The sequence below is a fragment of the Tachyglossus aculeatus genome, chromosome 10 (assembly GCF_015852505.1).
Source record: "Tachyglossus aculeatus isolate mTacAcu1 chromosome 10, mTacAcu1.pri, whole genome shotgun sequence".
NCBI lineage: Eukaryota > Metazoa > Chordata > Mammalia > Monotremata > Tachyglossidae > Tachyglossus > Tachyglossus aculeatus.
The window spans coordinates 21,125,374-21,153,220 of NC_052075.1; the positions used below are offsets into that span (position 1 = coordinate 21,125,374).

At 45.6% G+C, this 27,847-nt stretch overlaps 1 protein-coding gene, 1 non-coding gene and 1 pseudogene across 3 annotated transcripts in view; 2 read left to right on the forward strand and 1 right to left on the reverse strand.

Annotated features, from left to right (window-relative positions):
- Positions 1–4,697: 4,697 nt before the first annotated feature.
- Positions 4,698–4,845, forward strand: LOC119933958 (annotated as a pseudogene).
- Positions 4,846–12,083: 7,238 nt separating this feature from the next.
- Positions 12,084–27,847, forward strand: part of UVSSA (UV stimulated scaffold protein A) — a 98,750-nt gene continuing 82,986 nt past the window's right edge. For both annotated transcript variants that reach the window (XM_038753217.1, XM_038753218.1), the window contains exons 1-3: positions 12,084–12,173; positions 15,268–15,507; positions 17,148–17,478. In XM_038753217.1, coding sequence (XP_038609145.1) covers positions 15,410–15,507; positions 17,148–17,478 — 429 coding nt within the window. In that variant the 5' untranslated portion in view covers positions 12,084–12,173; positions 15,268–15,409. The remainder of the gene's footprint in view (positions 12,174–15,267; positions 15,508–17,147; positions 17,479–27,847) is intronic.
- On the reverse strand, positions 16,893–17,030 carry LOC119933868. Its single transcript, XR_005452737.1, has one exon. It is a non-coding gene; the product is annotated as a small nucleolar RNA SNORA7 (small nucleolar RNA).

The following is a 27,847-nucleotide window of genomic DNA, read 5'->3' on the forward strand; positions in this document are numbered from 1 at the left end:
TCATTTTATTTATATAAAATATATATGTTAGTATAGATAAATAAGTGCTGTGGGGCTGGGAGAGGGGGAAGAGCAAAGGGAGCAAGTCAAGGTGACGCAGAAGGGAGTGGGAGATGAGGAAAGGTGAGGCTTATTCTGGGAAGGCTTCTTGGAGGAGATGTGCCCTCAATAGAGCTTTGAAGTTGGGGAGAGTGATTGTCTGTTGGATGTGGGGAGGGAGGGCGTTCCAGGCCAGAGGCAGGACATGGGCCAGGGGTCGGCAGCGAGACAGGCGAGATCGAAGCACAGTGAGAAGGGCAGCACTAGAAGAATGAAGTATGCAGGCTGGGTTGTAGCAGGAGAGAAGCGAGGTGAGGTAGAAGGGGGCAAGGTGATGGACTGCTTGAAAGCCAATGGTGAGTCGGTTTTGTTTGATACAGAGGTGGATTGGCAACCACTGGAGATTTTCCAGGAGCAGGCTGAAGTGTCCTGAATGTTTCTGTAGAAAGATGATCTGGGAAGTGGAGTGAAATATGGACTGGAGTGGGGAGAGACAGAACATTGGGAGGTCAGCAAGGAGGCTGATGCAGTAATCTAGGCAGGACAGGATGAACGATTGTATTAACGTGGTAGCAGTTTGGATGGAGAGGACTGTGAGCCCACTGTTGGGTAGGGACTGTCTCTGTATGTTGCCAACTTGTACTTCCCAAGCGCTTAGTACAGTGCTGTGCACACAGTAAGCGCTCAATAAATACGATTGATGAAGTTGATGATGATGATGAAAGGGCTTTGTATCTATCCCAGTGCTCAGTACATAGTAAGTGCTTTCTAAATATCATAATCATCACCATCACCATAATTATGAAGATACATTTTTGAGGGCCAAAGAGGGGCTGGGGGAAAATCACAGATTTCCTATGCCCTAAATCTCAGAAAAAAAAGTCTGATCAGCTAGGAATGAGTCTCAGGCATGAAGACAAGAGAAGCAGTGTTGCCTAGTGGAAAAAAACATAGTCCTGGGAGTCAGAAGGACCTGGGTTCTAATTCTGACTCTGCCAGTTCCCTGCTGTGTGACCTTGGGCAAATCACTGAACTTCTCTATGTCTCAATTTAAGCATCTATAAAATGGGGATTTATACACCTTTTCTCACTTTCCCTTTAGGCAGTGAGCCCCACACGGACAAGGGACTGTGGTCCAACCTTGTAACTACCTCAGGGCTTAGTACAGTGTTTGGCACATGGTAACCATTTTAAAAATACCCCAACTATTATTATGAGTATACTCAGTGACAAATGAACTCATCCTCAATGACCCTTTGGTGAATATCAATTTGAGAAACAGCATGACCTACTGGAAAGAGCATGGGCATGGGAGTCAGAAGGACCTGGGTTCTAATCCCAGCTCTGCCACTTGTCTGCTGTGTGACCTTGGGCAAGTCATTTCACTTCTCTGTGCCTAAATTACCTCACCTGTAAAATAGGGATGAAGACTGTGAGTCCCACTTTGGACATGAACTGTGTCCAACCTGATTAGCTTGTATCTGCCCCAGCACTGTACATAGTGCTGGCACATAGAAAGCGCTTAACAAATATCACAAAAAAAAAGGATAACGGAAAATTCTAGAAAACGTTCAACTTCCCACTTCTACCTGTGGCCCCTCATCTCTCTCCTCTCGATACGCGTTTCATTTTAAAGCCGTCGTGGCCCAGAGAAGAAAATGTTAGCTGCGTTAAGTTCAAGTTAATATGGTGAGAGACTATCACTTAGCCCCTTTGAAATAATAATCACCGAGACGACATTAAAATCATATTTTCCTCTAATTGTGGACTTCTTTCATGTTCATGAAAATTACCTCTTGAATATAAGGGAAAAATGAGCACAAATGGAAGTACCTGGAAACCTTTTTCCTTGAGGTTAAATCATTTCATGGTTGACTTTCTAATTCAGGTTATGGCTAGACTTGTATTTCACTAAGGCAACATTCTGCCATCAATTTCACAGGCACCTGTAACATGACTTCAAAGGTTAACATATCTCAAGGGGTTTTGGCCCATTGCCCAGGATTTATAGTTATTGGGATTGTGCCAGCTACGGCAGTGTAGTGGATTCCGGAGGTACTCAATAAATACGATTCTGTTGTTGCTGCTACTACTACTACTACTAATGATAATGGATTTGTTAAGCCCTTACTGTGTGCTAACCACTGTCATTCAACTGTTTTTACTGAGCGCTTACTGCGTGCAGAGCACTGTGCTAAGGGCTTGGGAGAGTACAGTAAAACAATATAACAGACACATTCCCCGTCCACAACAAGCTTACCATCTAGAGTACCCCACTGTACTAAGAGCTGGGGTAGATACAAGATAATCAAGGTAGGACACAGTCCCTGTTGCACGTGGTGCTCACGGTCGAAGTAGGAGGGAGAATGATCAATCAAATCAATCAATCAATTGCATTTAATGAGCGCTTACTCTGTGCAGAACACTGTACTAAGCACTTGGGAGAGTACACTGTAACAATATAACAGAATTGGTAGACAAATTCCCTGCCCGTATTGAATCCCCATTCTAAAGATGAGGAAACCAAGGCACAGAGAACTTAAGTGACTTGCCCAAAGTCACACCGCAGGCATGTGGCAGAGCTGGGATTGGAAGCCAGGTCCTTTGGCTCCTAGGCCCAGGCTCTTTTCACTACATCACAATGCTTCTCTGTACTACTACTACTACTACTACCACTACTACTACTACTACTACTACTACTACTAGCATTTATTAAGCACTTAACTATGTGCAAAGCACTGCTCTAAGCGCTGGGGAGGTTACAAGGTGATCAGGTTGTCCCACGGGGGGCTCACAGTCTTAATCCCCATTTGACAGATGAGGGAACTGAGGCCCAGAGAAGTGAAGTGACTTGCCCAGAGTCACACAGAGTCACACACGCTGAGAAGCAGCGTGGCTCAGTGGAAAAGAGCCCCGGCTTTGGAGTCAGAGGTCATGGGTTCAGATCCCGGCTCCTCCAACCGTCAGCTGTGTGACTTTGGGTAAGTCACTTAACTTCTCTGTGCCTCAGTTACCTCCTCTGTAAAATGGGGATCAGAACTGTGAGCCCCCCATGGGGCAACCTGATCACCTTGTAACCTCCCCAGTGCTTAGAACAGTGCTTTGCACATAGTAAGTGCTTAATAAATGCCATTTTTAAAAAAAGTGACAGAGTCAGGATTTGAACCCATGACCTCTGACTCTAAGGCCCGTGCTCTTTCCACTGAGCCACGCTGCTTCCCCTACTACTGAAACTACTACTACTACTAATAATTGTGGTATTTGTTAAGCACTTACTATGTGCTAGGCCCTGTATTAAGCACTGGGGTGTATACAAGCAAATCGGTTTGGACACAGTCCCTGTTCCACATGGGGCTCACAGCCTCAATTCCCATTTTATAGATGAGGTAACTGAAACACAAAGAAGGAAAATGACTTGCCCAAGAACACACAGCAGACAAGTGGCAGAACCCATGACCTTCAGACGCCCAGGCCCTTGCTCTATCCACTATGCCATGCTGCTTAGTACTACTACTACTACTACTACTACTACTACTACTACTACTGGTACAAACCAGATTTTACATGGAAAATACCCAGAGAATGGGTATTTTGGTACATTCCAAATTGTGAGGGCTAGGTTGTAGGTATAGTTATAGGTTATAGCTGAAGATCAGCGAGGCAAGGTAGGAGGGAAAGAGCTAATTGGCTGCTTAGGACTATATAGAATAACCTCAAGAAAGACTTTTCTATGGAAAAGGAATGGAAGCTATATTCATTCAATATATATATTAAGGAAGCAGCGTGGCTCAAGGGAAAGAGCACGGGGCTTGGGAGTCAGAGGTCCTGGGTTCTAATCCCAGCTCTGCCACTTGTCAGCTGTGCGACTTTGGGCAAGTCACTTAACCTCTCTGTGCCTCAGTTACCTCATCTGTACAAGGAGGATTAAGACTGTGAGCCCCACCTGGGACAACCTGATTACCTTGTATCAACTCCGGTGCTTAGAACAGTGCTTGGCACATAGTAAGCACTTAACAAATATCATCATCATTATTCATGTAGATGCTTTTGCAACAGGTTAAAGGGAAGAGGATATTTGCTTTTTTTGTTCTTTTCTGAAGAAGCAGAATTTCTCCAAAATTGATACACCTCCTCCCCCCCACGCCCCCCCACCCCCAGCCCCTAATACCTACTCTTTGTTTTTCCAAGTTTTCCCTTTCTCACTATTGGTTCCTACCGTGTTCTTCCAAACGTGGCCAAGTATGTTTGGATCCACAGAAAAGGATGCTGAGCTGCAAAGCACATTCATTTTGTTCCCTTGTTCTTCATCCATAAGCAGCTTACCAGTAAACTACAGGGCTTTTTGATGAGAAGCAAGAACAAGAGAGCTTCCTGGCCAAGTGGATTTCCCAGGGGTTTTTTCAGGGCTGGACCTTTCACCTTCTGCCTATCTGTGTTGTTTGGCTAAGCTTTTCCCAGCCCAGCTCTACCTTATCTGTAGCCTAACAGCTGTGGAGTGCTGGTTTCCTCTGTTATCCCATATAAATAACAACAGACTGTCTGTCTCCAGGAATCGGGAAGATGCTCCGACTTCAGATCCCCAGAGTAGCCTGTCCTGACTGAGGATCCAGGTTGGTGGGGTGTTTTTTTTGTTTTTCTTTTCTTAATGGCATTTGTTTCCCCTCTCAGGGTCACACCTGGAGAGTTTCCAGTACTCTACCAGTCTCGGCTACGGGAGGGAGAGTCAAGCAGAGTCAAGCAGAGACCTACCCATTCCATTCCTAGCTCGGGCAGTGGCTAGAGAGTGGAAGGCAATCTGCTACAAGTCAAAACTCACCCATGCTGGGCAGCAGCGGCATGGGAGAGAGTCGAGGGCGGAGACTTGAGTTTACCGCGTGGAAGGCGGCAGTGGTAAACCATTTCTGTATTTTTTATCAAGAAAACTCTACGGATACATTACTAGAACGATAGCAGATGGAGAGCGGGACGTTCTGGGAGAGATGTGTCCGTGGTGTCACTTTGGGTCGGAAACGACTCGAGGGCATAAGACAAGACAGTAGCATTTGCTAAGCACTTACAATGCTCTGTACACAGTAAGCGCTCAATAAACACGATTGAATGAATGGATGAACCAAAGCCGGTCTGAATGTTTTGAAATATAGTACAGTATGGCTTAGTGGTTAGAGTACAAACCTGGAAGTCAAAAGGAACTGCGTTCTAATTCCGGCTCCGCCAGTTGCCTGCTGTGTTACCTGGGGCAAGTCGCTTCACTTCTCTATGCCTCAGTGACTTCATCTGTAAAATAGGGATTACGACTGTAAGCCCCGTGAGGGACAGGCACTGTGCCCAACCTGATTCTAGACTGTGAGCCCGCTGTTGGGTAGGGACCATCTCTATACGTTGCCGACTTGGACTTCCCAAGCGCTTAGTACGGTGTTCTGCACACAGTAAGCGCTCAATAAATACAATTGAATGAATTGTACATATTTATTCTATTTATTTTGTTTTGTTAATATGTTTTTGTCTCCCCTTCTAGACTGTGAGCCCACTGTTGGGTAGGGACCGTCTCTATATGTTGCCAACTTGGACTTCCCAAGCGCTTAGTACAGTGCTCTGCACACAGTAAGCGCTCAATAAATGCGAATGAATGAATGAATGAATGAATGAATGAATGCCAGGCACTGTGCTAAACTCTAGGGTAGATACAAACTAATCAGACTGAACACAGTCCATGTCCCACGTGGGGCTCAGAGTCTTAATCCCCATTTTGCAGATGAGGTATCTGAGGCCCAGAGGTTAAATGACTTGCCCAAGGTCACATGGCAGGCAAGTGGCAAAGCCGGAACTAGAACCCAGGTCCTTCTGACTCCCAAGCCTGTGCTCTATTCACTAGGGCATGCTGCTTCTCTGTACCCACTTTGTCTCACTTGCTAAATGGAGATTCAATGCCTGGTCTCCCTCCTAGACTGTGAGCCCCATGTGGGACGGGGACTTGTATCTATCCCAGCGCTTCGTACACAATCAATCAATCAATCAATGGTATTTATTGAGCACTTACTGTGTGCACAGCACTGTACTAAGCACTTGGAAAATTACAATACAACAGAGTAAGTAGACCTGATCCCTGCCCACAACGAACTTTCAGTAAGCACTTAACAAATACCACAGTTATTATTATTGGTCATTATCAGTGAGTGAAATGTTCAATTCTCTGTAGAGAGTGTAACCCAAGTTCTGCTTCTCTACAAAATCCCTTTCCTCTGAAGGCCTATTTCTGACTCAGTCTAGATAGTGAAATTTACCTGGAAAGAATAATAGATTGAACTCATTTGGTGTTTTCATTTCCTGTAGATTTTCACAGTATCTCTCTTTCACCCTCAGAGCATGTCTTTAGGGTAGGATCAGGAATTATTATCCCCATTCCACAGGCAGGGAAACAGATTCCAACTCACTCCAAAGCACCTAGAAGTTTAATGACAGAGGCAGAATTAGAATCCAGTCTTTTGAGTTTCCATTCTTTCAGCAGTCTCCTAAAGAAGAACACTAGTATGGGTTAATCCAGAAATGTTCTGGGCCCCTCTTATTTCTTTTGCACAGCTTTCTGCATTATACATACTTATCTTGATGGGGGTTTATTGGTAATAATTAAATTACCGGTAAGTATGACTGTGTTTTTTCTTTTAATTCAGTATGACTGTCTGGGAATGACTGCTGGCAATGTATCTGTTATACTGTAACATTGTAATAATAATAATAATAATGGTATTTGTTAAGTGCTTACTATGTGCGCGCTGGGATAGATACAAGGTGATTGGGTTGTCCCACGGGGGGCTCATACTCAATCCCCATTTTACAGATGAGGGAACTGAGGTCCAGAGAAGTTAAGTGACTTGCCCAAAGTCACACAGCTGACAATTGGTGGAGCCGGGATTTGAACCCATGACCTCTGACTTCAAAGCCCGTGCTCTTTCCACTGAACCATACTGCTTCTCTGCAGCAGCTCTCCCAAGTTCTTAGCACAGTGCTCTGCATACAGGAAGTGCTCAATAAAATTTGACTGATCAATTGATTGATTAACTGCTGGGAACGGGACTACGGACAACAGAAAATGATTTTGCCAAAAATTTCAAATTAACACGCTTTAGCCTTAATTAAAAATAGCAAAGTCTGGAAACAGGAATGAAACTGAATTACAGCTCTCTATTGATATGTGTGCGATTTGGATAGCCTGTATATTTTATGAAATCCATTTTTTTTGCATTTCCTGTCTTTGATCAATCTGATAGAGGAGAAATTCACAGTGGTTTGTTATTATCATGCTTGAGAGCTTAATTTTAGAGGTGACATTTATCTTTGCCAGTTAAGGAGTGACATCGACAGGCCTTAATGTGCCATGACAACTCAACTCCTAATGAGGGATGGTCACTGCCGTGATAAATGCCCTTTCCAAAAGGGAATTTTTCAATGTGTTGTTGCCATCATGCTGTTAGAAATGAAAAGAGCAGCTGTAACTTAAAATGCAGCATTTAAACAAGTGGAGGGGGTGGAAAATAGATTCTATCTGGAGTATTATCACCCAAGCACATTGTAGAAGTAGGTCTGTGACATGGTTAGGAAGATTATCATGCCATAAATTAACTTACTCAAACAGTGTATATGTTTCCCAAATAGGATGTCATTCAGCAAGTGCTGACCATCAGCGCCATTTGGCTAATGATCTTTCAGTATTTCAGGATTATGATTTAACTGACGTCTCACAACACCCCCATGGCGGGGGGGGGTGGGGGGGGAAATATTATTTTATCTTGGCTTCTGAGGAGAAACTCAAGGAGCTTGCCCTTTCCCTGGAAATGGCACAGAAGGCCCCGCCGACGGGCCAGCTAGTGAGGTGAGTGGCAATCAGGTCAACTGCCAGGACAGGCTTCAGATCCCTGGAACCCCAAATCAGGAAATATTTTGCCCCTTTGCATTCAGTGAGACATCATTTTGTTTCCCAGTGTACACACTTCACGGCCAACATTTTGTGTTGTCTGTCCTAAATGCGTTTCTCCATCCCCAACCCCACTGCTGCCTCTTCGTGATCTAGCGCTCTGGGAAGCTTGGCTGTGAGGCCTCCGCGGGAAGCAGCATGGCCTAATGGGTACAGCAGAGTAAACAATAATAATAATGGCATTTATTAAGCATTTACTATGTGCAAAGCACTGTTCTATGCACTGGGGAGGTTACAAGATGATCAGGTTGTCCCACAGGGCTCACAGTCTTAATCCCCATTTTACAGATGTGATAACTGAGGCACAGAGAAGTTAAGTGACTTGCCCAAAGTCACACAGCTGACAATTGCGGAGCCGGGATTTGAACCCGTGACCTCTGACTCCAAAGCCCACTGTCTTTCCACTGAGCCACGCTGCTTCTCGGGTACGGCTCAGCGGAAAGAGCACGGGCTTGGGAGTCAGAGGTCGTGGATTCTAATCCCAGCTCTGCCACTTGTCAGCTGTGTGATTTTGGGCAAGTCACTTGACTTCTCTGTGCCTCAGTTACCTCATCTGTAAAATGGGGATTAAGACTGTGAGCCTAATGCGGGACAACCTGATTACCTTGCATCCACACCAGCACCTAGAACAGTGCTTGGCACATAGTAAGTGTTTAACTCCTTGTCTTCCCTCCCAAACCCTGCCCTCTCCCTGACTTTCCCATCACTGTTGACGGCACTACCATCCTTCCCGTCTCACAAGCCCGCAACCTTGGTGTCATCCTCGACTCCGCTCTCTCGTTCACCCCTCACATCCAAGCCGTCACCAAAACCTAGCGGTCTCACCTCCACAACATCGCCAAGATCCGCCCTTTCCTCTCCATCCAAACCACTACCTTGCTTGTTCAAGCTCTCATCCTATCCCGTCTGGATTATTGCATCAGCCTCCTCTCCGATCTCCCATCCTCGTGTCTCTCCCCACTTCAATCCATACTTCACGCCGCTGCCCGGATCATCTTTGTTCAGAAACGCCCTGGGCATGTTACTCCCCTCCTCAGAAATCTTCAGTGGCTACCAATCAACCTGCGCATCGGGCAGGAACTCCTCATCCTCGGCTTCAAGGCTGTCCATCACCTCGCCCCCTCCTACCTCACCTCCCTTCTCTCCTTCTACAGCCCAGCCCGCACCCTCCGCTCCTCTGCCACTAATCTCCTCACTGTCCCTCGTTCTCGCCTGTCCCGCCATCGACCCCTGGCCCACATCATCCCCCAGGCCTGGAATGCCCTCCCTCTGCCCATCCGCCAAGCTAGCTCTCTTCCTCCCTTCAAGGCCCTGCTGAGAGCTCACCTCCTCCAGGAGGCCTTCCCAGACTGAGCCCCTTCCTTCCTCTCCCCCTCGTCCCCCTCTCCATCCCCCCATCTTACCTCCTTCCCTTCCCCACCTGTATATATGTATATATGTTTGTAGATTTCGGCTGAGCTATTGTCAGCCACTGAGATGGAATAGGTTCTCTGTTTCTTTTTTTATGGTGTTTTTTAAGTGCTTACTAAACATGCTGGGGTAGATACAAGCTAACCAAGCTGGACACAGTCCATGTCCCACATGGGGCTCTGTCTTCATCCCCATTTTACAGATGAGGTAACTGAGGCCCAGAGAAGTGAAGCGACTTGCCGTGACTTGCCCAAGGTCATGCAGCAGACAAGCAATGGTGCTGGAATTTAATAATGATGGTATTTATTATGTGCTTACTATGTGTGCCAAGCACTTTTCTATGCACTGGGGTCTCTATATGTTGCCAATTTGTACTTCCCAAGCGCTTAGTACAGTGCTCTGCACATAGTAAGCGCTCAATAAATACGATTGATGATGATGATGATAGAAGATAATCAGGTTGGGAAGAGTCCCTGTCTCATATGGGGCTCAGAGTCTTAATACATGGGGGCTCATGGGTCCTTCTGACTCCAGGCCCGTGCTCTATCCATTAGACCACACTGCTGCTGAGCGTCCCGGGACTCTGATTTAATGCTGATGCTGCCCAGTTAATGGGTAAGGGAAGGGCAGGGAAGGGCCGGATAGGGAGTCAGGAGGTCACAGGTTCTAATCCTGGCTCCACTACTTGTCTGCTGTGTGACCTTGGGCAAGTCACTTCATTTCTCTGGGCCTCAGTGTTCTCATCTGGAAAATGGGAATGAAGACTCTGAGACCCATGTAGGACGGGGACCGTGTCCAACCCTATTTACTTGTATCCACCCCATCACTTAGTATGCATTCACTCATTTATTCAATTGTATTTATTGAGCGCTTACTGTGTGTGAAGCATTGAACTAAGAGCTTGGAAAGTACAATTCAGCAATAGAGAAATCCCTGCCCACACCGGGCTTATAGTGTAGAAGGGGGGAGACAGACATCAAAAGAAGTGAACAGGCATCAATATAAATGAACAGAATTGTAGATATACGCACATCAAGGCATCAATATAAATAAATAGAATTATGGATATAGACATATAGACATTAGTGCTGTGGGGCGGGGAGAGTGGGGAAGAGCAAAGGGAGGGAGTTGAGGTGAGGTGGAAGAGAGGGGAAGCTGAGGAAAAGGGGGGCTTAGTCTGGGAAGGCCTCCTGGAGGAGGTGAGCCTTCAGTAAGGCTTTGAAGGGGGGAAAGAGTGATTGTTTGGCAGATGTGAGGAGGGAGGGCGTTCCAGGCCAGAGGGAGGACGTGGGCCAGGGTTGATGATGGGACAGGTGAGATGGAGGCCCAGTGAGAAGCCAAATGTGCGGGCTGGGATGGATGGAGAAGGAGAGAAGGGAGGTGAGGTAGGAGGGGGCAACGTGAAGGAGAGCTTTGAAGCCAATAGTGAGGAGTTTCTGCTTCATGCGAAGGTTGATAGGCAACCACTGGAGATTTTTGAGGAGGGGAGTGACATGCCCAGAGCGTTTCTGTAGAAAGATAATCTGGGCAGCAGAGTGAAGTGTAGACTGAAGCAGATAGAGACAGGAGGATGGGAGATCAGTGAGGAGGCTGATGCAGTAACCAAGTCGGGATAGGATGAGAGATTGAACCAGCAAGGTAGCAGTTTGAATGGAGAGGAAAGGGTAGATCTTGGCGATGTTGTGGAGGTGAGACTGGCAGGTTATGGTGACGGATTGGATGTGTGGGGTGAACGAGAGCAGAGTCGAGGATGACACCAAGGCTGCGGGCTTGTGAGACGGGAAGGATGGTAGTGCCGTCAACAGTGACGGGAAAGCCAGGGAGAGGGCAGGTTTGGGAGGGAAGATAAGGAGTTCAGTCTTGGACATACTGAGTTTTAGATGGTGGGCAGACGTTCAAATGGAGATGTCCTGAAGGCGGGAGGAGACACAAGCCTGGAGGGAGGGAGAGAGAGCGGGGGTAGAGATGGAGATTTGGGTGTCGTCAGCGTAGAGATGACAGTTGGAGCCGTGGGAGCGAATGAGGTCACCAAGGGAGTGAGTGTAGATGGAGAACAGAAGGGGACCAAGAACTGACCCTTGAGGAACCCCTACAGTAAGGGGAAGGGAGGGGGAAGAGGCAGGAAGGATGGTTGTCACGGGAAAGCTAGAGAGAGGACAGTGTCTGGCACATATCAATCGCTTAATGTACACCTTTATTATTATTAATATTAACAATTATTAATAATGTAATTAATATAATAATTATTAATAATATAATTAATATCATTATTATTAATAATAATAAAGGCCTGGGCAGTTACAGAAGCCTGAACATCCCCTCTAAGAACCTCCCTCTCCTCAGCCTTTTCTGCCTCCTCAGGGCCAAACCTCCACCACCCGCCTTGCGTCCCTCACGCAGGAGCGCGATGACGTCACCGCGCTGCCCCCGAGGGCCATCCCCTCCCCATCCCAACGCCTTTTTTTTTCCCCCCTTCCTGGCTTTCCCTCCCCGCCCGTCATCCTGAAGGAGCCAATGGGCTGCCCGGTCGGGATCACATGACCCGGACGGCCACTTCCGGGAGGCCAAGGAGGAAGCGCCGGCGCCGTTGCTACGGTTACCGGCCGGCGGGGTTGGCGCGCCTGCGCATGCGCGGCTGCCCCTCCCTCCCCGCGTTCAGGGCGACGGGAGGCGAAGAGGACGTGGGGGGTTTATGGGGCAGGAAGGACCAGTCGCCAAAGTCCTGCTTACAGGCCCTGCTTACACTCAATTAATGGTATGTATGTTTTAATAATAATAATAATAATAGTAATAATGGTATTTGTTAAGCGCTTACTATGTGCCAAGCACTGTTCCAAGCGCTGGGGAGGAAACAAGGTCATCAGGTTGTCCCACGTGGGGCTCACAGTCTTCATCCCCATTTGACAGATGAGGTCACTGAGGCCCAGAGAAGTGAAGTGGCTCGCCCAAAGCCACACAGCTAACAATAATCATAATAATGATGACATTTGTTAAGCGCTTACTATGTGCCAAGCACTGTTCTAAGCGCTGGGGAGGATACAAGGTGATCAGGTTGTCCCACGTGGGGCTCACAGTCTTCATCCCCATTTGACAGATGAGGTCACTGAGGCCCAGTGAAGTGACTTGCCCAAAGTCACACAGCTGACAATAATCATAATAATGATGACGTTTGTTAAGCGCTTACTATGTGCAAAGCGCTGGGTAGGAAACAAGGTCGTCAGGTTGTCCCACATGGGGCTCACAGCCTTCATCCCCATTTGACAGATGAGGTCACTGAGGCCCAGAGAAGTGAAGTGACTTGCCCAAAGTCACACAGCTGACAATAATCATAATAATGATGACATTTGTTAAGCGCTTACTATGTGCAAAGCGCTGGGTAGGAAACAAGGTCATCAGGTTGTCCCACGTGGGGCTCACAGTCCTCATCCCCATTTGACAGAAGAGGTCACTGAGGCCCAGAGAAGTGAAGTGACTTGCCCAAAGTCACACAGCTGACAATAATCATAATAACGATGGCATTTGTTAAGCGCTTACTCTGTGCCAAGCACTGTTCTAAGCGCTGGGCAGGATACAAGGTGATCAGGTTGTCCCACGTGGGGCTCACAGTCTTCATCCCCATTTGACAGAAGAGGTCACTGAGGCCCAGTGAAGTGACTTGCCCAAAGTCACACAGCTGACAATAATCATAATAATGATGACGTTTGTTAAGCGCTTACTATGTGCAAAGCGCTGGGTAGGAAACAAGGTCGTCAGGTTGTCCCACATGGGGCTCACAGCCTTCATCCCCATTTGACAGATGAGGTCACTGAGGCCCAGAGAAGTGAAGTGACTTGCCCAAAGTCACACAGCTGACAATAATCATAATAATGATGACATTTGTTAAGCGCTTACTATGTGCAAAGCGCTGGGTAGGAAACAAGGTCGTCAGGTTGTCCCACGTGGGGCTCACAGTCCTCATCCCCATTTGACAGAAGAGGTCACTGAGGCCCAGAGAAGTGAAGTGACTTGCCCAAAGTCACACAGCTGACAATAATCATAATAACGATGGCATTTGTTAAGCGCTTACTCTGTGCCAAGCACTGTTCTAAGCGCTGGGCAGGATACAAGGTGATCAGGTTGTCCCACGTGGGGCTCACAGTCTTCATCCCCATTTGACAGAAGAGGTCACTGAGGCCCAGTGAAGTGACTTGCCCAAAGTCAAGCAGCTGACAAGCGGCAGAGCCGGGATTTGAACTCATGACCTCTTACTCCCAAGCCCGGGCTCTTTTCACTGAGCCACGCTGTTTGGGGAGCTTACTCTGTGTAGAACACTGTACTAAGCACATTTCCCTGCACCATAAGGTTCCCTGTCTCTTTTATGGTATTTTTAAGTGCTTACTTTAAGGACGCCCAGCAGTAGGGTGGCCTAATGGATAGAGCACGGGCCTCGGAGTCAGAAGGACCTGCGAGGACCACGTACGGTACAATACAACAGAGTTGGTTGACCTGTTCCCTGCCCACAGGGAGCTTCAGGGATTGTCTCTCTTTGTTGCCGAATTCCAAGCACTTAGTCCAGTGCTCTGCACACAGTAGGTGCTCAATAAATATGACTTGAATGAATGGAAAGGAGCGTCCAGTCTAGAGGGGAGGCAATCATTAAAATAAATTATGGATAGATGAGTAAGTGCTGGTGGGGCAAAGAGCTTGTGCTGAAAAGATACAGCTCCAAGTGCGTTGGCGATGCAGAAGCGGGAGGAAGTAGGGGAAATGAGGACTTAATAATAATAATTATGGTATTTGTTAAGCACTTACTATGTGCCAGGCACTGTACTAAGCGCTGATACTAATACATCTCTTCGAGGAGATTAAGACTGTGAACCCCATGCGGGACAGGGACTGTGTCCAACCCGATTTGCTTGAGCGCTTAGTACAGTGCCTGACACATAATAATAATAATAATTTTGATATTTAAGTGCTTACTATGTTCCAAGCACTGTTCAAAGTGCTGGGGGAGATACAAGGTAATCAGGTTGTCCCACATGGGGCTCACAGTCTTAATCCCCATTTTCCAGATGAGGTAACTGAAGCCCAGAGAAGTTAAGTGACTTGCCCAAAGTCACACAGCTAGCTGATAAGTGGTGGAGACGGGAATAGAACCCATGACCTTTGACTCCCAAGCCCGCGCTCTTGCCACTGAGCCCCGCTGCTTCTCTGTGGTAAGCGCTTAACAAATGTCACTATTCTTATTATTGTTATTATTATTTTTAATAAAGCTTTGAAGGTGGTCTGTTGGATATAAAGGGGGAGCAAGTTCCAGGTAAGAGGGAGGATGTCACCATGGGGTTGGCAGTGAAGTAGACGAGATCGAGGTATAGTGAGTAGGTTGGCATTGGAGGAATGAAGTGTGCGGGCCGGGTTGCAGAAGATCAGCAAGGTAATAAGGTGGGAAAGCACGAGCTAATTGAGTGCTTTAAAGCCGATGGTAACGAGTTTCCCTGATGAGAAGGTGAATGGGCAACCACTGAATTTTATTGAGTTTAGTTCTAAGTACTAAATCTAGCCTTGTACCTTTTTGTCTACAGTAATAATAATAGTGGTATTAAGCACTCACTGTGCACTGTTTTAAGTGCTGGGGTAGATACAAAGTAATCCAGACGGACATAGCCCCTGTTCCACATAGGATTCAAAGTCTTAATCCTTATTTTACAGATGTGGGAACTGAGGCCCAGAGAAGTGAAGTGATTTGCCCAAGGTCACACAGCAGTCAAGTGGCCGAACCGGGGGATTGGGGGTTTGAGGAGGAAGTTAAATGTCTGAAACACCTGTTGGGGGCAATGAGCATGGGACTCGCATGTTTTTCTTACCCACAGGGTAAAACCACCAGGACGTAAAACCACCAAAACAAGTGCAGGATAATCTGAGCCCTAATATGTCCACACGGAAGAAGTTGTGGGAAGAATGAGGTGACATTCGATTGTACCACGTCGATCTGTGTACACCACCTGTCTAGCTATGGATCAAAAGCTTTCCCAGTTGGTGGAGGACCTGACAACCTCAGGAGAATCAGAGCTGAATTCAGAGAAACTGAAAGAGCTGAAGAAAATATGCAGGTATGCATTGCAGTTAAATTCATTAGCTTGTAGCATTGGAGGCCAAAGGGTAGTCAAACCAAGAAAGCTTTAGATGGTTCTTACAGTTTCAAATAACTTTATATTATGGGAAAAGCATGGCAGAGTAACCATTGTTTCAAGTGAGTTAGTGGGAGATGTTCAGAGATAGCACCATGACAAATACTTTTGATTTAAATTCCCATATTATTGTTATGTCCACCTCTAGCAGCATGCTTTTTATCCTTCCCACAGTATGCTGTTCTACTGTAGTAAATCGTCTAAAGTTGGGAAAACACAAAGTAAAGTGTGGGGAGTAAGTTTGAAGCAGAGGCCGAGGAGCACCTTGCCTTAGTTAATATCAAGTATGCGAGTCTTCCCCTTTTCTCTTATCATCAGAATCTCTTTGCACCAATTTGTGGATTGTGTTCTATCAGAACAGATTCCATTACCATCAGTGGTAGTTAAGTGCTTACTGTGTGCGGAGCATTGTACTGAGTGCTTGGGAGACTACAGTGTAGCAGTGTCGGTAGACACGTTCCCTGCCCACAGCAAGTATATTGTCTAGAGGGGGAGATAGATATTGATATAAATAATTTACAATGTATAATTTACAGATATGTGCGTTAAGTGCTGAAGTGTTGAATGTGGGATGAATATCAAATACCCAAAGGTCACAGATCATTCGTTCACTCAGTTGTATTTATTGAGCGCTTACTGTGTGCAGAGCACTGTACTGAGTGCCTGAAAGTACAATTTGGCAGCAAATAGAGACAGTCCCTACCCAACAACGGGCTCACTGCAAAGAGGCCTCATGTTATATCTGAATAACAGAATGAAGGCAGGTATTATAGCAGAAATGGGTCTACTTATTTGACTTTTTTGCTTTAAAGCGTCTTTATGTACTGATTAGGAATCTCTCTCCATGGAGATTTTAAGAGTAGGATTAGCCACCTTCAGAAGAGTGGGTTTCCCTGACATATTTTGTTTGGGACCTCTATTATGTGTCCGAGATCCTCTCACTGTTTTGTGTCCAGTGAAACTATAGTTTTCTCAGAACTTCAAGAAATACCTTCCTTACGTATAGAAGGAGTGTCGAAAGGCAACACGATTTAAAGTGGGATGATGGTCGTTAGATAAGCTACGAAACATTTTTCACAAAGAATGTCTTGTTTTATGCTGCTGAGTTGTTTCTGACCCATAGCGATTCCATGGACACATTTCTCCCAGTATCCCCCCCCACCACCTGCAATTGTTCTGATAGTGGATCCATAGAGTTTTCTTGGTAAAAATAAGGAAGTGGTTTACCATTGCCGTCTCCCACACAGTCAACTTGAGTCTCCGCCCTTGACTCTCATGCCATTGCTGCTCAGCACGAGTGAGTTTTGACTTGTAGCAGATTGTCTTCCACTCGCTAGCCACTGCCTAAGCTAGGAATGGAATGGCTAAGCCTCTGCTTGACTCTCCCTCGCATAGCCGAGACTGATATAGCACTGGAAACTCTCCAGGTACCATGCTGAGAGGGGGAAAAGAATGTACAAATGAAATATTCAGTGGAAATAATGCCTTCTTACCTTGAGAGGAAAAAAAAAAGCCATTGAGAACTTCGGTGATTTTTTTAAGGATCGTTACTATTTCCACAGGTCTTCTGAAGAGCACATTAGCCAAGTGTACCATCTTCTGATGACCCAGCTGAACCAAGAGCACGCTGAGATACGCTTCTCAGCTTTTCAGATTGTGGATGAGCTCTTTACTCGATCACACCAATTTCGGACACTAATCATTTCCAATTTCCAAGAATTCCTGGAGCTCACGGTGGAAACGGACCACGAGCAGCCCCTGCCTCCTCCAAAAGAAGTCGCGAAGAAGCTTAAGAGAGCGGCCATCAAATCCGTGCAAGAGTGGAATGAGAAATATGGAGAGGCCTATAAGAAGCTATCGCTAGGATACCATTTTTTAAAACATAACAAAAAGGTACCTCACGGTTAGAGCTGAATTTGTTAATTGCGTAGTTTGGCAACCCAGGGCTGATGATGATGGAAACAGCATGAGAAAAAAATGTAAAGGCTACTCTTTCATCTAGAGAGCTTTTGGTGTTCTTGTGCTTTTAAATGCTTGCCATTTAAAATATGATTGATTGATTGATTGCCATTGGCTCTGAGCTCAGAGGGTCAAGGTGTCTGTGTCTCAAGAGGGGATGGGTGGGATTTTTAGAGGTAAACCTTTCAAAATGAGTCAGAGCTGTTGAGCATGCCCAGCAGAACTGTTAGACCCATGGATGTTTATATGCAGATTCCTCTTACAGTTTTAGTGGTGACTGCAGAAACAGAATATTAGTAATAATAATAATAATAACTGCAGGGTTTGTTAAGTCCTCACTATGTGCCACGAACTTTACTAAGCATTGGGATAGATACAAGATAATCTGAAATGGACTCCGCACCGAGGTTGGATTTGAAACTAATGGGGACAGAGAAGTGGAAAAAAGCAGTTGGTAAGCTTGCCAACCCTGATTGGATTTTACATGTATGCTTCCGAAATATCCGTCGTTGTCGTGAGAGAGGATGGTGGATTTTATTTAAGAGATGAATGAATTAGAAGCTTGAGATTAAAGTGGGCCATTTATTATGAGTAGATGGTCTGCTGCACTGCATTATTTGCTCCTTTTTTAGATTCTCTCTCGCTCTTCAGAAGTATACTCTTTTCATCTTCTCTACTTATCCCTCCTCCTAAATCCTAAAGTGGAATATGCATGAATCTGTAATGGCTATAAAGCTGAGTTTATTGCAGCTTGAAAGATAAGATGAGTTTGAATGTAAAGGGAGAGGGGAATATGGTTTTGGGGAGAGATGAACTTAATTCTATTGTGGGTAAATGGGGCCAGATAGGAAATAACACACAAAGTGATGAGAAGGAGAGTGAAGATCAGTTGAAGCTAATGCTGATTAAAGAAAAGATTAGGCTTTTATGAATGCCAGGGAGATGATAGAAGCAAACTTTTTAACCTGCATGTTGATTTTGTTTCCTCTACCTCTGCTGGGATTTGCTATCTGTGTTCCAGGAACTAGATCTTCAAGTTTGTTGTAGTCGTACTAGTAGTAAGTTTAGTGATATTTATTAAGCGCCCACTTGGTGCGGTGCACTACACTAGATGCTTGGGAAGTACAGAATAAAGAAATGACACATTCTTTATCCAGCGTGTACTAATGGAGAGAGCATGGGCCTGGGAATCAGAAGGACCTGGGCTCTAATCCTGGCTCTACCAAATTACTTGCTGTGTGACCATGAGAAAGTCACTTAACTTCTCTGTGCTTCAGTTTCCTCGACTGTGAATTGGGGATATCTGTTCTCACTCTTTCTTAGACTGTTAGCCCCATGCGGGACAGGGACCATGTCCGACCTAATTTGTACCTACCCCAGCGCTTAGAAGAGTGATTGACACATTGGAAGCGCTTAACAAATACCATTTAAATAAAAATAAAAGAGGAGATTACATTTTAAAGGAGAAGGCAGATGCTGAATTATTTGCAACTAGAGTTGTTATAATGAATAGACAGTTGTCTTAGACTGAGCCCCATGTAGGAGAGGGACTGAGTCCAGCCTGATTATCTTAATACAGTGTTTGCGCACATTAAGTAAGTGCTCAATAAATACCATTGAGTGTTTATTACGTTGCTCGACACATAGAGGCGCTTAACAAATACCACAATTATTATTTTGTATTCAAGGAGCTAAGTATAAATATAACTAGGTTCATAAGTGCTAAGGTTGGCTGATGAGTACACATGCCTTGGGGCGCTGGCAAATTAATCAGGGAAGGCTTGTTGGAGGTGGTGGCATTTTAGGAGATCTTTAAATGTGGGGAGAGCTGAGAGCCATTGAGTTTGGGGAAGGAGGAATACCATGGCAGTGGGGGAATACCGTGAGTGAGGGGCTGAAAGCAGAAGAGGTGAGAGCAAGGATCAGCTAGAAGGTCGTCCTAGGAAAATCCCATTAATGACATAGTTGTGGGTTGTAGAGAGAAAGAGGGTGGTGGTGGCATCAACTCTGATGGGAAAATTAGGTGGAGAAGAAGATTTGTGAGGAAAGGTGACGGCCAACAAGCAATCAGTTAGGGGTGCTAAGCACTCAGGAGAGTATGATGTAAAAGAGTTGCTTACAGTCCAGGGGCAGGACAGGATATCTTTGTAGAGATGTCTTAGAGGCAGGAGGAAATGTGAGATGATTGGGAAAAGGAGAGGTCAGGCCTAGACAGGTAGATTGATTTCCAGGTGGTAGTTGAAGATGTGGGAGTGGATTAGTTCCCCAAGGGAGGGAGTGTAAATAGAGAAGAAAGGGGAACTCAGAACAGACACATACAGAAGGAACACACATACCTTTAAGGTGTGAGCGGAGAGGAAGAGGCACTAGACCCTAGAAGGACTGATCAGAGACAGGTAAGAGGAGAACAAAGAGAAAACTGTGTCAATAACAACGAGGTTAAGTAGTGTTTCCAGGAGAATGAAGGGGTCCAGACAGTCAAAGTTCACCTTAAGGCACTCAGTCAGCCACATTTCACTCCTCTGATGCAGAACCACAATCTTATTATTTCACCCACATCCTCCCCCTTCATATCCGATAGATCAGCCCTCTCCCCATTTTCCAAACCCTACTAAAATCACATCTTCTCCAGGAGGCCTTCCGTGACTTACCCCCGCATTTCTTCACCCTTCTTGTCCTTCTCTCTACATCGCCTATGCATTTAGGTGTGTGCTCTGTAAACACGTTGAAACTCACCCCACCCCTTGCCCCAGATCACTTATGTGCATATTTTTATACCCTGCCATTTCCCATATCTAATTTTTTTTAATGTCTGTGTCCCCCTCCAGCCTGTCAGTTCCTTGTGGGCAGGGATTGAGTCTCCCAACTCTATTGTATTCCACTCTCCTAAGAACTTCGAACCATTTTCTGCATGCAGGAAGCACTCAATAAATACTGTTGATTGATGGATTGAGAGGTCAAAGAGGATTAGGACGCAGTAGAATCAGATATTAGCAAGAAAGAAGTCATTGGTGGTTTGGCTGGTTGCGGTCTTAATGGAGTGGAGGGGGAAGAAACCTGATTGAAGAGGATCAAGAAGGGAATTGATGAAAAGGAAGGGCAGGCAGTGGGAAATGGGGCAAAGCTGGGAGATTCAGTAGGGTCCGGAGATTTTTTTTCAGGCTACAGAAGATGTGGACATGTTTAAAAGCAGAAGGAAAGGATCTATCAGAGAGGGGCCCCCATCTCCATTGGTGGTCAGAGAGAGGACAGAACTGGGGAAAGCAAAGGGGAGGTTTTAGGGAGCCCATGTCTGGTGCTTTCGATTTTGTCAACAGGGTAGTTGGCAGCATCATTAGTGGTGAGAGATGGGAAGGTCCAGTATGTGTCTGTGTGTTTATATGTATATATAATATATATGTACATGTAGACATAGGCATATATGTATATCCATACATATGCACATGTGCACACATGAATGTACGTATATATGTGTGTATATACATGCACCAATGTATGCATATGTGTGTGTGTGTGTGTGTATGTGCATACACACACCCCTATATTTTAAAGGTGGGGGAAGGTAGTAGGAGTAAAATGATTTTTCTTAAACTTCCTACCGAGTGCAATATGCTTTTTAAATGGTATTTATTAATATTAATAATAATAATGTTGGTATTTGTTAAGCACTTACTATGCACTGTTCTAAGCGCTGGGGAGGATACAAGGTGATCAGGTTGTCCCACGCGGGGCTCACGGTCTTCGTCCCCATTTTACAGATGAGGTAACTGAGGCCCAGAGAAGTTAAGTGACTTGCCCAAAGTCACACAGCTGACAATTGGTGGAGCAGGGATTTGAACCCATGACCTCTGACTCCCAAGACCGTGCTCTTTCCACTATTAAGCGCTTGCTGTGTGCCAAACACTGTCCCTATCCCTCATGGGGCTCATAATGCCCATTTTACAAGTGAGGTAACGGAGACACAGAGAAATTAGGTAACTTGCCCAAGGTTACACAGCAGACAAGTGGCAGAGCTGGGATTAGAACCTCAGTCCTTCTGATTCCCAGGCCTGTGCTCTGTCCACTAGGCCACACTACTTCTCCAGGGCCCTTTCCTGAATGCAACAGAAGCACAGACCTGTTCTCTGTCCATTAGGAGCTTGCACTCTAATGGAGGAGGCAGACATAAAAACATTCACAGTACTCATAAACCAGTCAGAAAAAGTAAATTGCACAGCCACTTGACTAGCATATATACCCAAGTGGAGAGGATCAGTATAGATATGAATGAATGGGGAACTCTCCCAAGCATTTAATACAGTGCTTTGTACACAGTAAGCGCTCGATAAATACCATTGATGAGGTAAATCCGTGAGTGCTAGAGGCAGCTAATGTTGTTTGGGGTTCTGATGATCAGATGGCAAGGAAAGGGCAGATTTTAGCGATGTTCTTAAGGTCGAACCGATGGAATTTGGTCACGATTGAATATTTGATTTATTTCTGGCAAAGCTAATGAAGAGGGGCGGGGAGGGGGTGAGGCAGGGCTCATCAAGGTCCTGCCTGCTTGTTATAATAATAATAATAATGATTATGGTACTTTCGAAGCGCTTACTAGGTGCCAGGCACTATACTAAGCGCTGGAGTGGATAAAGGCAAATTGGGTTGGACACAATCCCTTGTCCCCCTTGGGGCGCACAGTCTCAGTCTCCATTTTACAGATGAGGTAACTGAGGCACAGAGAAGTTAAGTGACTTGCCCAAGATCTCACAGCAGACAAGTGGTGCAGCTGGGATTAGAGCCCATAACCTTCCGACTCCCAGGCCTGTACTCTAACCACTGTGCCAGGCTGTTTTGAGGAGATTTGCGGGAAAACAGGAGAAAATAATATTTTATGCTTTCCCTTCCACTTATTTGTAATTTAATATCTGCTCATCTCCTCCCCCTGCCCCCTACCAACTCTGGTTCCAGCAAGGAATCAGTGTTGGCTAGTGGAAAGAGCACAAGCCTACAAGTCAGGGGACCTGGGTTCTAATTCCGGCTCTGTCACTTGTGTCACCTTGGGCAAGTCACTTCTCTGGGCCTCAGTTACCTCATCTGTAAAATTAAGATTAAGACCGAGCCCCACGTGGACACAGACTGTTCAACTGGATTATCTTCTGTCTACCTCAGCAGTTAGGACAGTGTCTGGCACATAGTAAGCGCTTAACAAATACCACAAAAAAAGAAAAAAGGAATAAAGCTGCACGTTTTTGGTGGTGATCAACAGAGAAAAGAATATGTGTTGCTTTCCCTCCCACTCGTTTGCAGTTTATAATCTGCTTGCCTTCTCCATTCCTGCCCTGCTGTGGTCCCAGCAAGGAAAAAGCACGTGTGTTTTTCACGGAGAAAGTAATATTTATTGCTTTCTCTCCCACTTGTTTGCGGTTATTTACCGGACTTAAAATGGTATTGACATTACACCAAGGTTTAGGGGAGAAAAACGTCTCTCTTCCCTCCCCTGCATCCCAAACTCTAGTGATGCCTCCCCCATCCCACCTCCCACAGTTTCTGATATCACCGTTCCCGCAGTTTTTGGTTTGGCCATGGAAAGGGCACAGGGCTGATAGGAGACCCGGGAAACAGCCTTGAGAAACAAGAAACAGTAGGTGCCGAGTGCTCACTGTACCCGTTCTCCCACATTCAAAATTAGAAAGGATTGTATCACTGGTGCCGGGAATTTAGCAGGCAGATTTTCCCCACCAATCCAATCCTGCTTGGGGGCACCAGTCAGGGGAGTGGGCGGGAGGGACAGCTCCATCCATCAGTGGTATTTTATTGAGCACTTACTGTGTGCAAGGCACTGTACTAAGTGCTTGGTGAGAACAATACACTGGAGTTGGTAGACATGGTCCCTGCCCACAAGGAGCTTGCAGTCTAGAGGAGGAGACAGGTATTAAAATAGATTGCAGATAGGGGACGTGGAAGAGTGTGAGGGTGAATATTAAAGTGCTTAAGGGGTAATGACCCAGTGAATAGGTGATGGAGAAGGGAGGGTGAAGAGGGAAGATGAGGGGTAGGACTGTTGGGCGAGCTATGATTTTAATAGGCCTTTGAAAGTGGAGAGAGTCGTGATCTGTCGGTTAGTCAATTGTATTGTGGAGCAGCGTGGCAGAGTGGATAGAGCACGGGCTTGGGAGTCAGAAGGTCATGGGTTCTAATCCCGGCTCCTCCACTTGTCTGCTATGTGGCCTTGCAGAAGCCACTTGGCTTTTCTGTGCCTGTTACCTGGTCTGTAAAATGGGGAGGAAGACTGTGAGCCTTGTGTGGGAGACATGGATTGGGTCCAACTGGATTCGCTTCTATCCACCCCAGAGCTTAGTACAGTGCTTAACAAATACCATTATTATTATTATTATTATTTATTGAGTACTTAGATGGATTTACTGAGCACTTTTTCATTCATTCAATCGTATTTATTGAGCACTTACTCTGTGCAGAGCACTGTACTAAGCACTTGGGAAGTGCAGAGCACTGTACTAAGCGCATGGGAAAGTCCAATATAGCCATGTAACAATATAACAGACACATTCCCTGGCCTATGCTCTGCCCATTGGTCCACACTGCTTCTCTTGGCTCATTTTAATCACTTAGTAAATACATTAGTAGTAATAGTATTACCCTTACTATTGATGGGTAAGGGTAATATGTTTTGTTTTGTTGTCTGTCTCCCCCTTCTAGACTGTGAGCTTGCTGTTGGGTAGGGACCATCTCTTTATGTTGCCAACTTGTACTTCCCAAGCGCTTAGTACAGTGCTCTGCACACAGTAAGCGCTCAATAAATACGATATGAATGAATGAATGATGGGAAAGGCAGGACTTGAAGATTCCCTCGGAATTTACAACGGAGTTGCCTAATCCGGGAAGAGACGGTGCCTCCTCGTTGCGTCCCGCAGAATGCTACCTGAAGGTCAATCCCAGCTTGTGTGACTCTTGCCATATTCTGTATTGTCAAGAGGGGAGGGCGAGGCGGTGAATTTTGCTCACTGTACCCACTCTTCCGCTTTCAAAATTAGAGGGGATTGCATCACTGGTGCGGGGAACTCAGCCGGCAGATTTTCCCACCAGTCAGATCCTACTTGGGGGAGTTGAGCTTTGGCCTGTTGCTTGGCAAGTTGGAACACACAAGCAGAGCCACAAAAATGTATGTGAGGATGGCAGCGGAAAGCCCTTTTCCAAGTATGCATTGTTTGAAGATAGGATACTTTCCCTTTTTTAATGGTATTTGGTAAGCGTTTACTCCGTGTCAAGCACTGTTGTAAGCGCTGGGGTAGATACAAGTTTATCAGGCCGGATACAGTCCCTGTCCCACATGGGGCTCACTGCCTAAGTAGGAGGGAGAATAGATAATGAATTGAGGAAACTGAAGCACAGTGAAGGTAAGTGACTTGTCCAAGGTCACGTAGCAGGTAAGTGGCAGAGGCAGGATTAGAACCCAGGTCTTCTGTATCCCAGGCCCGTGCTCCATCCACTAGGCCACGCTACTTCTCCATTTATCAACACAAGGCAATCTGTCAACTGTCAAGTTGGAGCAGTTGCCATTATGGAGTCAATCTGATTATATCAGTATGCCTCCTTCTAGTGATGGTAGCAGAATCCAAGGCAAATAAAATAAGATTCTGAGAGTTTGGAGGGACGGACAGTGTTTCATTTCGGGAAGAGCTTAAACCAGAACTAAAGCAGGGTCAGTGTATTGTCCAAAGACAAGCACAAGTTCATTGCTGTAACTGTCCAAATAAAAGATGTTTAAGGAAGCTCAGGTGTTCCACAATATTCAAGTCCTACTGGCGTTGTTTTTCCAAAATCGTCCATAATTGACTTATTCTCTCATTGGAGAAGCAGCGTGGCTCCGTGGCAAGAGCCCGGGCTTTGGAGTCGGAGGTCATGGGTTTGAATCCCGACTCCTCCACGTCTGCTGTGTGACCTTGGGCAAGTCACTTCGCTTCTCAGAGCCTCAGTTCCCTCATCTGGAAAATGGGGATTAAGACTGTGAGCTCCACGTGGGACAACCTGATCACCTTGTATCCCCCACAGCGCTTAGAACGGTGCTTTGCACATAGTAAGCGCTTAACAAATGCCATTATTATTATTATTATCATTATTATTATAAACATTATTATGCATCCCATTTCTTGGCATCAGGATTAGAGCAACTTTATATCACTCACCTCTCTGAGTGGCATAATTAATGCCAGCATGGGAAGCAGCGTGGCTCAGTGGAAAGAGCCAGGCTTTGGAGTCAGAGGTCATGGGTTCAAATCCCAGCTCCGCCAATTGTCAGCTGTGTGACTTTGGGTAAGTCACTTAACTTCTCTGGTCCTCAGTTCCCTCATCTGTAAAATGGGGATTAAGACTGTGAGCCCCACGTGGGACAACACCTTGTATCCCCCCAGCGCTTAGAACAGTGCTTTGCACATAGTAAGCGCTTAACAAATACCATCATCATCATCATTACCTTGGGCAAGTCACTTAACTTCTCTGTGCTTCAGTTATCTCATCTGCAAAATGGGGATTTCGAAAATTGGATTATCTCCTACTTACTCTGTGAGCCCCATTTGGGAACTGATTGTCCTGAATCTACCCCAGTGCTTAGTACAGTGCCTGGCATATAGTAAGCACTTAACAAATACCATTATTCTTACTATTGTCATTATCAGTGCAGTGCAGGGAATGTCTTCCATAGCATATTGCAGGAATTTCAAGGAAATGTAGTTATAATGTGTCTGTTATATTGTGTTGTCCCCTCCCAAGCGATTAGTACAGTGCCCTGCACACAGTAAGACCTCAGTAAATTCTATCGATTGATGGATGGGCTAGTAAGAGTTTTATTAGATTAAAACCACAGTGCTAGTAACTCCTTCAAATTGCAAAAGATGCATCATTGCTGGTGTACTGTTAAGTATGGAAAGGGTATCTGGGTTGATGCATCATTTGGAAAACTGTCATGATGACAGCAATTCTCATTGTCTTCTACCGACTGCTAGAATTGCAGCCGTTGCTGATTTAAAACAGGGGTTCTGTGTGTTTTTAGAGCTTGGGAAAGAAGGTCAGGGATTTGGTTTCTCCGACACCCATGACATTCTGAAACCCCATTTTGCCTTAGGGAGCCAGCTTGCTATAGGAAGATCTCAGCAAGTTATTCTAGAGGATAGTTTCATAGCTCCGATGAGCTACTGCCGTATTTTATAGATAAACCTGATGCCTTGCGAACAACGAAATAAGCCAGTGAACTGAGCTCATTAGTGTTCACTGGCACGATTAAACCAAATGACTCCTGCCGTTTACTGTCTGGATTGGAAAACAGAAGCCCCAAATTGAGAATTAATCCCAGATAAATTTGTAATAGTAACCATCAGGCATTCCTTCATAACATTTTTGTGTTTTGATCTTAATGAACAGCTTAAATTTAGGTATTTCACATTGCACAGCGGCGTGATTTTTCTGAACATTTACTCAAGGAAAATTGCAAACCAAATCCCAGGTAAATTCACGATGGGCCAATTCAGGCCGAATAAACACTCGCCTACCCCAAAATGAGTTTTCCCACTCCCCTCAGCCAAATGTCTCTCCTCTGTTCAGCTGTTTTGCTGGCCTTGGATCTCATTACCTCCTCCTTATAACTGTCTTAACTAGCTCCTCACACCAAGCCACCTACCCCTTTCTGGGGCAATTAATGCACAGGCCTTGAAGTCAGAAGGACCTGGTTCTAATCCCAGCTCTGCTACATGTCTGCTGGGTGACCTTGGGCAAGTCACTTAACTTCTTTGAGCCTCATCTGTAAAATGGGGATTAAGTCTGTGAGCCCCATTTGGGACAGGGACTCTGTCCAACCCGGTTTGCTTGTATCTACTCCAGTGCTTAAAACAGTGCTTGGCACGTAGTAAACACTTAACGAGTACCATTATTATTATTATTATTACTACCTGGTTTCTCTCATTTTCTAGTAGAGGTCACACCTAGGCTTCCGATCATCCAGCCATGGGAGAGCTGGACAGCTTTTTATTTCCAAAACTGGGTTAATGTGAAAGGCAGAACCACTGTTGGTTTGTTGTGGGGAATAAGACTGGGAGCCCCGTGTGGTTCAGGAACTGTGTCAGGCCTGATGACCCTGTATCTACCCCAGCTTAGAACAGTGCTTGGCACATAGTAAGAGCTTAACACATATCACAATTATTGTTTTTATATGGTAATTTTAAAATGAAAGGTGCTAAATTGTTGTGATAAAGCATTCATCTGAGATTCCATATCTAACCCTTGCTTTTTGTAGAGTTAGACTCAATCTTTGAGG